The 10,269-nt window shown below is 48.7% G+C and overlaps 1 protein-coding gene across 1 annotated transcript; it reads right to left on the bottom strand.

The window, feature by feature from the left end:
* Positions 1 to 1,263: 1,263 nt before the first annotated feature.
* LOC124668438 (UDP-glycosyltransferase 87A1-like) lies at positions 1,264 to 2,759 on the bottom strand (the record flags this gene model as incomplete). Its single annotated transcript, XM_047205581.1, is given in 2 exon segments — positions 1,264 to 2,104; positions 2,261 to 2,759. Coding segments are annotated over 2 exon segments (1,340 nt in total), but the record flags the coding sequence as incomplete, so codon positions are not given.
* Positions 2,760 to 10,269: the final 7,510 nt, after the last annotated feature.

Genomic DNA, 10,269 nt, shown 5'->3' with positions numbered 1-10,269 from the left:
CGCTTCAATAACCTTGGTTTCTTACTGAGGGAAAACTTGCTGTTGTACGCATCACACCTTTTCCTCTTGGGGTTCCCAACGGACGTGTGCTTCACGCGTTATCACACGAGTCTTGGCCTGTGGGGGCTGCCCTATGCCCTAGTTCAGTGGCTATGCAAGTTGATCTAGGCCCGGTCTGGGCCCAGTGGGCATGGCCGTTCCACGATGGTGGCCACGTTCGCGTGGTGTGACGCGGCTAGCTGTTTCACGGCTCTGTGGGCAGCTATCTAGCTGTGCGTGTCTTGCCGGTCTCCTGTTCGTCCCGTCACTTCGTCATCACCTCGGCTGCCAGCTAGTGGCATGGGGGCTAATGGCTATGCTTTTGAATAAAGGTGGTTTCCTAGGGTTTTTCTTGTGTGAAGATGAATAACTACCTAAGGCCGGTCATTCTTGATCTAGATGGTGTCTTGAATGCCCGAAGGCTCCGCCGGTGAATCCCTAGTGCGCCTTATGACTGGAGTTTGCTGAATCGGGTGATATTTGGTCGTGCACACCCATGCTTTTATTCCGACCTTTTGGTTCTGAAGGGAGCGGCGCAAAGCTATATTATTTGTTTCCATTGAGGTGACATTTTGGTCCATGGTAAAGTCTGAGGCGGAGAATATCATGAAGGACGAATTTGAGGACTAGCAAGTCTCTGCGTTGTTGAGGAATTTGCTTCACATTCTGAATTTCGCAACAGCAGTATGCAAGTGGGGGCAACAAGACTAGTGTAGCTCAGAGTTTTACCTTGCAGGATGAAAATCCAAGATCTAGCCTTAATTTGATGTGTTTGGTAATGACTTTGTTGAAGACATTGTTTCTGAGCGGAACTATCTTCAGGCTAAAAACCTAAGATCTTTGATCGAGCGACGCCGCCGCTTGTGCACTGCACCCTTTTTCAAGATGTTGCTTTTGGATAACATGAAGTTAAGGTGTTATCTTAGTGGTGATTGTATTGTTGTGCTAGAGCTAAAATGCCGTAGCGAAACTTTTATTTCTCAGTTTCTTTTATGTGTGTATCCGTACTGCTATTGAGATATTACGTTATTAGGTGTAATAGATATCTTCGCCCTATTAATATATTTCTTTTATAAAAATACTGAGCTTATTATTGCAGCACATTATTTGGATCCGTAAACAACTTGTTCTTTTCTATCACTCACTAACTAAATGAAGAAGAAAAATCAGCAAGTTTCCGTTGCATCCAGTTTCCACTCCACGAGATCCTGCAAGAAACCGTTCAAAGAACGATGCGACGAGCCGCCTTCCTGGACCGTGCTCCGAGAAACCTGGCGCAGTTGTGCAGCTCTTCTCCTCATCTCCTGCCCAACGCCACTGTCGAAATCCATGAGCTTCCTCACGGCAGCAGAGATGGCGGCCCTGCCCACGGTACCATCCTCGCCTCTCTGCTCCCTCAGGTCGATGCCGACCTTCCACTCCTCGGCGACCATCCGCGCATTCACCAGCTGATCCCACGAAACAGGGAAGCCGAGCAATGGCACCCCGGCGCAGACGGCCTCCAGCACCGAGTTCCACCCGCAGTGGCTGAGGAAGCCGCCGACGGAGGGGTGGCACAGCACCTTCTGCTGCTCGCACCATGGCACCGCCAACCCCTTGTCGCCGCACGTCTGCCGCAGAACGGCGGCCCTGTCCCGGGCGACCCAGAAGAACCTGACGCCGCTGTCGCGCAGCCCCATGGCGATCTCCTCGAACTGCAAGGGCGGCATGGCGACGAAGCTGCCAAACGAGACGTACACCACCGAGTTCTCCGGCTGCGCGTCCAGCCACTTACGCTGCTCCTCGTCGTGGATCTCGTTGTCGCCGTTGAGCGGCATGGACGGGACCGAAGGGCCGATTGGATACACGGGGCATGGGAGCGACTCTGCTGCTGCGTTGATGGCGCAGGGTTCAAGCTCGAGGAAGGAGGTGAAGAGGACACACTGCGCTTTGCGCACGTTGCCGAACAGCTCCGCTGCTATTTTCATTGGGCGCTCCCACGCGCGGAAGATCTTGAGATCTGACAGTCTTACCGACGAGAGACACGGGACCGGGACATACTCCTCCAGAGACCTCATGCTTAGTTCTGCAAAGGATGCAAGTGGTACACCAGTTATGTACGATTAGCTGAAGGACGAACTGGCGATGCATTTTGCAAACAAACTTAGCATAATTACACGATTGTTCTTGCATATCACTCTGAAACAAATACCGGAACATGTTGAAATGAACAGCTACTCACCTTCGTCGGAGTGCCGGCCGTCCACCGGCGGCCACAGGTCCAAATTGTAGAGAGCCAAGAAGAACGTGGCCGGCTGAGTCCAAAGCGAGCACACCGGTATCCCGCGCCGCCCGCAGGCCGTTAGCGCCCACGGCAGGTAGGTATCGGCCACCACAGCCAACGGCCTCCGCTCCAGCCGATCGAGGAGCTGCTCGACGGTTTCCCCCATCCTGAAACACACGGCCTCGATGAAGCCGGCGTGGTCGGCACCACGGCCGTGCTCGGAAGGGATGACGTTGGGGATGGTGGCGAGGCGGATGCTGTTCGGCAGCGTGGGGGGCACCCCGGCGGACGCCAGAAGCCCGTGCCACTCCTCCGTGACGACGACGGTGACGGTGAGGGCGCCGTCCGCAGCCACGAGCTGGCGGCACACGACGAGCATGGGGTTGATGTGGCCGCGCCCAGGGTACGGCAGCGCGACCACGTGCCGAGCCCCCGCCGCTGCCGCCATCGATGCCATTGTTTGACACTCTCTCAAACTGCAGAGAGAGAGATCGGTGGAGTGCGACCCATTGCTGCAACAAGTTGTAAGTTATATAATTTGTGCTGTATAGCACGACGACGATAGAGACGTGGCCACTTTTTTACTATCTGATTTATTATTACATTGTTCACTCCAATGTCCTCGAACACTATTAATCTGGGGACACGCTCGGAAGCCGAGGGTGGCTTTTATAATTCATGAGAGCATCGTTACACGGAGTTCATCTCTCTGCTTTTGATTTCTAAAAATGAATTCATCAGAGTATCGAATATGTTACTCCGATTCGTCCGACTGAATAATCTCTACTATTATTAATCTAAGATGTGTCAGTATGTCTTCATTGCAAACTCACATGTCACATCAAACCGAACGGAAACATAACGGCAAGAAATTAACCCCAAAGCCCATGCGGCTGATTATATGGATGAGGTCATCGTTGATGTCAGCAAGTATACACTGCAGTTGCATTACTGTTTTTCTTTGTAAATTTAGACTACAAAAGTGTCCACAAAATGTATAAGCTCTTGGGTAAATGCTACTAGAAATTTTATCCATAAAAAGATATCTTAGAGTAAAATGCATGTATGAACTTTGTAATTTATTGCCATATATTCTCACATAGTCACATATTTGCATCTTATATAATGTTATATCCATGTTTTATATTGTTTTTTGAGATTTTTAAATGGTCTCGTTATTTTAGTTATAATTCTGCAAAACAGGTAATCTCTCTTTTGTGTTTTTACTTTCGGAGACCTATACTACTAGCAATTTTATCCATAAAGAAATGTCTTAGATCTATCTAAGTTTAGATGTATCTGTTTTTTTAGGTTGCGGATTTTATTTCACTTTAAACAAAGATATATTGTTCATTACATCTCGGATAATAAAACTAGAGCGATCGCGATTCCAAAAAACAGGAATATTTGTAAAGCAAACTCTAGCTAGCTTATGAGCCACACTGTTTGCCTCACGAAAGCAATGTTTCTTAGTAACCTGCCTATTCTACTTGTAACTGTAATGACGAAACAATCTGATTTGCATTGTTCCCTCCAGTGTCACCTAGGCAGAGATAAACCGATGGAACACGCTGGGAAGCCGAGGGCGGCTTCCAATAACTCATCAGAGCATCATTCCACGGAGTTCATACACTGATGAATTTATTAGAGGATTGATTACGTTACTACTCCGATTCGTCCAACTAAGGGCAACTCCAGCAGCACGATGTCGATGCCGTTTTGCATCCGTGTAGACAATTTTTTTGGATCAGCACCCTAACCCAGCGGCCCGACGTATAATAATCGGTCTATCCGTGGGAACGTAAATGCGACCAAAATTTACGGACGAAATGCGTACACGGGGACGCTACGAGTAGTCCACACGTGTCCGCCGATGCGTTCTACATGGCCCGCCCGCTAGTGGCACAGAAGCCACTTCCACTTCTGCCACTCTCCAAGAAACGTATTGGGTGGAGGCAAGAACCCTATCTATCTGTGGACACTGCCGCCACCTTGCAACCCGAGGAACCCACCGTCGACGAGACAACCCCCACCGCACTTGTGGATTGGGATGGGGTTTGGCGAGAATTGGGTGTCGATAGGGGTTTACCAATACTCTAGAGTATTATCCTCACTAATTTTCACTAACACTCTAATACCAAACAAGACCTAATGGCTGTACTCTTTGAATTTTTATTTTTGAATAAAACAGGATTGATGCTAAAAAAAAATTCGGCTACCTGCCAAAAATTGGTGCTAACAACAACGTTTAGCTTGGCTTAAGAGCATCTCTAACAGAGCCCGTAAATCCCGCCGGAACTGAACTTTTCCGGCGGATTTACGGGTTTGGGCCGAAACGCGCGCAGATTATAGCCCGAATACATTGGCCGGCCCGAATACGAAGTTCTGGGGCCCGAGAAACTCCCCGCACGGCCCCTATTAAAAGGGTTCGCAGAGGGGAGTTCGGTTCGCAAACCCTACTCCCCTCCGCCGCCGCCAGTCGCCAATCTCCGACGAGCAATCCACACGCAAGCAGCCACCGACCCCCCCCCCCGCCGCCACGGTACGGCCTCACGTGGAGGTACCGACGGCCGTGCAGCGGGATTGGGCGGCGGCGACTCGCCGCCGCGTCCGCCCGTCTTCCGCACCGAGGCGGAGCGGCGCAAGTGGAAGAAGAGCGAGGGCGCGCACAAGAGGAGCGCTCGCCGCTGGATGAACTAGGGGATAACGCCCCCAGGGAAGCTCGCGCGCTTCTCCAACCAAGGCGAGGGCTCCTCCTCCAGGCAATCTAGCCGCGCACCGCGGCTGCCCGTGGCGGCGAGCAGCGAGGAGGATGACCTCGTCCCCGCTCGGTCCCCTACCTTCTCCGCCGAGGACTACGTCCACGGCAGCGACGAGGAGGAGACCATCATGGCGCAGACTTTCGCCATCAGCGCGGCGGAGGCGAGGGCGCGCTTCCGTCGGGAGGAGGCCGACGCTATCCGCCAGGTAAGGGAGTACGAGGCGGCCAGCCGGGAGGCCCGCGTCCGCTAGGTCAAGCTCGAAATAGTCGAGCTTGACAAGGACGACGCGTGAAGACTTCCACGCCGCCGACAATCTCCGCCAGCACCGGCACCGCCGCGCGCGCCATAGCTCGAAATAGGCCGCATTTTGCTTATTAGCTAGGTTAAGGTTGCCGGTGTACCAGTATTTATGTCAATTGCAAGAACTATGTAAGTATCGATGCTCAATCGGAGCATCTATGTCATCTATAAACTATGATCATCGCCTCAAATTACTCGCGCCAATTCGAATTCCTCTTTTCAGTTTCATTTTACGGGTTCTATTCTGCGCCACTGCGAATTTCGTCAGAACTCGCGTTTTTGGTGAACTGAACCGCCGTTTTCGGTTTGCGTTTTTTCGGGCTCTACTAGAGATGCTCTAAGGGCCAACAGGGCGATCTCGTTCGCGTCCGTTTGCGACAGCGCGGACCAAAAATGCGTTTATACCCCATGTCAGCGGCTCGACGCATAGTAACTAACCCGTCCACTGAGACGCAAATGCAACCCAAATATACGGCACGTTTTGCGTCTGCGCGGACGTTGCGCGGACAGCGCGGTCGTCCGCACGCTTCTCGCATGGGCCCGCTTGGCAGCGGCAAAGATAATTCGTCTTTAGCGCGGCATAACTTACGGGTGGTGCGCTGCAGCTTTTCAGGGCCGCGTTAATGGCACACCTCGCTTTCCGCGCAAGTGCGCTGGTGGGCGGCGTCGCAGTGGGAATACATTGAAGGCGAGGTGGCGTCTGAGCCTTTTTAAGGTCCGCTGGCGGCACCCATTTTCTCGACCACGCCATTGCCAGAGTCCACCGTATCCACCTGACTGACGCCATCGGGAAGTCTTGGCCATTCCGCATAACGAAGAACGGCTACAAGGCTAGCGGCTCGCGGTCCGACAAGAAATCACGGATCGGGCGATACGTTCGCATCAAGTTCGCGCACCGCCTCTAGGAGGAAAACCGGCCGTTGCCATGGCCGGACGCTAGCCTACCTGGAGGAGGCTGGTACCTCAAATCTAAGCGTGTGCCGATCCCTCCCGTGCCACACGAGGGCTGGGAGCTCCTTGACGAGGTGCGCCACTGATGCGCGTGAGACACACGTCCGTTGGGAACCCCAAGAGGAAGGTGTGATGCGTACAACAACAAGTTTTCCCTCAGTAAGAAACCAAGGTTATCGAACCAGTAGGAGTCAAGGAGCACGTGAAGGTTGTTGGTGGCGGAGTGTAGTGCGGCGCAACACCAGGGATTCCGGCGCCAACGTGGAACCTGCACAACACAATCAAAGTACTTTGCCCCAACGTAATGATGAGGTTGTCAATCTCACCGGCTTGCTGTAAACAAAGGATTAGATGTATAGTGTGGATGGTGATGATTGTTTGCGAAGAACAGTAAAGAACAATTGCAGTAGATTGTATTTCAGATGTAAAGAATTGGACCGGGGTCCACAGTTCACTAGTGGTGTCTCTCCCATAAGATAAATAGATGTTGGGTGAACAAATTACAGCTGGGTGATACGTCTCCGACGTATCTATAATTTCTTATGTTCCATGCCACATTATTGATGATATCTACATGTTTTATACACATTATATGTCGTATTTATGCATTTTCCGGCACTAACCTATTAACGAGATGCCGAAGAGCCGATTGTCGTTTTCTGTTGTTTTTGGTTTCAGAAATCCTACAAAGGAAATATTCTCGGAATTGGACGAAATCAACGCCCAGGGTCCTATTTTTGCACGAAGCTTCCAGAAGACCGAGGGGGAAAGGAAGTGGGGCCACGAGGCGCCGTAACAATAGGGCGGCGCGGCCTGGCCCTTGGCCGCGCGGCCCTGGCGTGTGGGGCCCTCGTGTGGCCCCCCGCGTTGCCCTTCCGCCTACTTAAAGCCTTCATCGCGAAACCCCCAGTACCGAGAGCCACGATACGGAAAACCTTACTGAGACGCCGCCGCCGCCAATCCCATCTCGGGGGATTCTGGAGATCACCTCCGGCACCCTTCCGGAGAGGGGAATCATCTCCCGGAGGACTCTTCACCGCCATGGTCGCCTCCGGAGTGATGAGTGAGTAGTTCACCCCTGGACTATGGGTCCATACCAGTAGCTAGATGGTTGTCTTCTCCTCATGTGCTTCATTGTCGGATCTTGTGAGCTGCCTAACATGATCAAGATCATCTATCTGTAATTCTATATGTTGTGTTTGTCGGGATCCGATGGATAGAGAATACTATGTTATGTTGATTATCAATCTATTACCTATGTGTTGTTTATGATCTTGCATGCTCTCCGTTATTAGTAGAGGCTCTGGCCAAGTTTTTGCTCTTAACTCCAAGAGGGAGTATTTATGCTCGATAGTGGGTTCATGCATCCATTAAATCTGGGACAGTGACAGAAAGTTCTAAGGTTGTGGATGTGCTGTTGCCACTAGGGATAAAACATTGATGCTATGTCCGAGGATGTAGTTATTGATTACATTACGCACCATACTTAATGCAATTGTCTGTTGTTTTGAAACTTAATACTGGAAGGAGTTCGGATGATAACCTGAAGGTGGACTTTTTAGGCATAGATGCATGCTGGATAGCGGTCTATGTACTTTGTCGTAATGCCCAATTAAATCTCACAATATTCATCATATCAGGTATGTGCATTGTTATTCCCTCTCTATTTGTCAATTGACCGACTGTAATTTGTTCACCCAACATGCTATTCATCTTATGGGAGAGACACCTCTAGTGAACTGTGGACCCCGGTCCATTCTTTACATCTAAAATACAAATCTGCTGCTATTGTTCTTTACTGTTCTTTGCAAACAATCATCATCCACACTATACATCTAATCCTTTGTTACAGCAAGCCGGTGAGATTGACAACCTCGCTGTTTCGTTGGGGCAAAGTACTTTGGTTGTGTTGTGCAGGTTCCACGTTGGCGCCGGAATCCCTGGTGTTGCGCCGCACTACATCTCGCCGCCATCAACCTTCAACGTGCTTCTTGGCTCCTCCTGGTTCGATAAACCTTGGTTTCTTTCTGAGGGAAACTTGCCGCCGTACGCATCACACCTTCCTCTTGGGGTTCCCAACGGACGCGTGTTGTACGCGTGTCAAGCTCTTTTTCTGGCGCCGTTGCCGGGGAACTGAAGAAAAGTTACACCACAAAGATTTCTATCTCCCACGTCAACTGCACGCCAGCAGCTCTTTTTCTGGCGCCGTTGCCGGGGAGATCAAGACACGCTGCAAGGGAAGTCTCCACAATCCAATCTCTTTACTTTGTTTTTGTCTTGCTTTATTTTATTTACTTACTTGTTTGCTGCATTATATCAAAACACAAAAAATTAGTTGCTAGCTTTACTTTATTTATTGTCTTGCACACTATATCAAAAACACAAAAAAAAATTAGTTACTTATATTTGCTTTACTTATTTCAACATGTTTCCTTTTAATTTTACCGTAAAAGACATACCGGTAGGACGTGGGTCTATAATTGGGAGAAATAATATAGAAGAATTTTTCAATCATGTTAGTACCGTTGAAGATTTTGAAGATAGACACTTGGTAGAACTTGCTCCTACTTATGAAATTGCTGCGCTGCTTTAGTTCGCATGTTGGAAACTAAATTTGTTAATCTCAATCCTATAATCCAACACATGTTTCTTACACTCGGTGATATGGAAGAAGGGGAAAAGAAAGATTTTGTTTTAGAAACCCTTCTTAGAGAATTTGGTGGTATAGCAAGAGAGGCTAGAAAGGTCTTTATTAAATATAAGATGCTTGGTTCTTATACCAATTTTGTTAGTATCCTTGAAAAGATGGACATGGAGAGAGTAAGGTACACTAATAATATTAATGATGGTGGGGAGATCAAAGCACCAATACCATATAAGCTCCTAGCGATGAATGAAGCGCTAGAAAATAACTATGCTTGGCTTGTTCCTCGAAAATTTGTTTGATGAGAGTAGCAAGCCCAAGACTAATGAAAAGGGAGCCGCTGAAACTTATGTATCCAATATACTATGCATGGTTGAGAAAACTCCAAACCCCGCTGAAGATGCATCATCTCTCGATAATACTTGATATACACTTTCTGCGCCTAGCTGAAAGGCGTTAAAGAAAAGCGCTTATGGGAGACAACCCATGTTTTTACTACAGTATTTTTGTTTTATATTTGAGTCTTGGAAGTTGTTTACTACTGTAGCAACCTCTCCTTATCTTAGTTTTGTGCATTGTTGTGCCAAGTAAAGTCTTTGATAGTAAGGTTCATACTAGATTTGGATTACTGCGCAGAAACAGATTTCTTTGCTGTCACGAATTTAGACCTGCCTCTCTGTAGGTAGCTCAGAAAAATATGCCAATTTACTTGCGTGATCCTCAGATATGTACGCAACTTTCATTCAATTTGGGCATTTTCATTTGAGCAAGTCTGGTGCCTCAATAAAATCCATCTTTACGGACTGTTCTGTTTTGACAGATTCTGCCTTTTATTTCGCATTGCCTCTTTTGCTATGGTGGATGAATTTCTTTGTTCCATTAATGTCCAAGTAGCTTTATGCAATGTCCAGAAGTGTTAAGAATGATTGTGTCACCTCTGAACATGTTAATTTTTATTGTACACTAACCCTCTAATGAGTTGTTTCGAGTTTGGTGTGGAGGAAGTTTTCAAGGATCAAGAGAGGAGGATGATACAATATGATCAAGGAGAGTGAAAGCTCTAAGCTTGGGGATGCCCCGGTGGTTCACCCCTGCATATTCTAAGAAGACTCAAGCGTCTAAGCTTGGGGATGCCCAAGGCATCCCCTTCTTCATCGACAACATTATCAGGTTCCTCCCCTGAAACTATATTTTTATTCCGTCACATCTTATGTATTTTGCTTGGAGCGTCGGTTTGTTTTTGTTTTTTGTTTTTGTTTGATTAAAATGGATCCTAGCATTCATTGTGTGGGAGAGATACGCTCCTCTTG

Source organism: Lolium rigidum, chromosome 6, assembly GCF_022539505.1.
Source record: "Lolium rigidum isolate FL_2022 chromosome 6, APGP_CSIRO_Lrig_0.1, whole genome shotgun sequence".
NCBI lineage: Eukaryota > Viridiplantae > Streptophyta > Magnoliopsida > Poales > Poaceae > Lolium > Lolium rigidum.
This window is presented reverse-complemented; position numbering and strand designations above follow the sequence as displayed.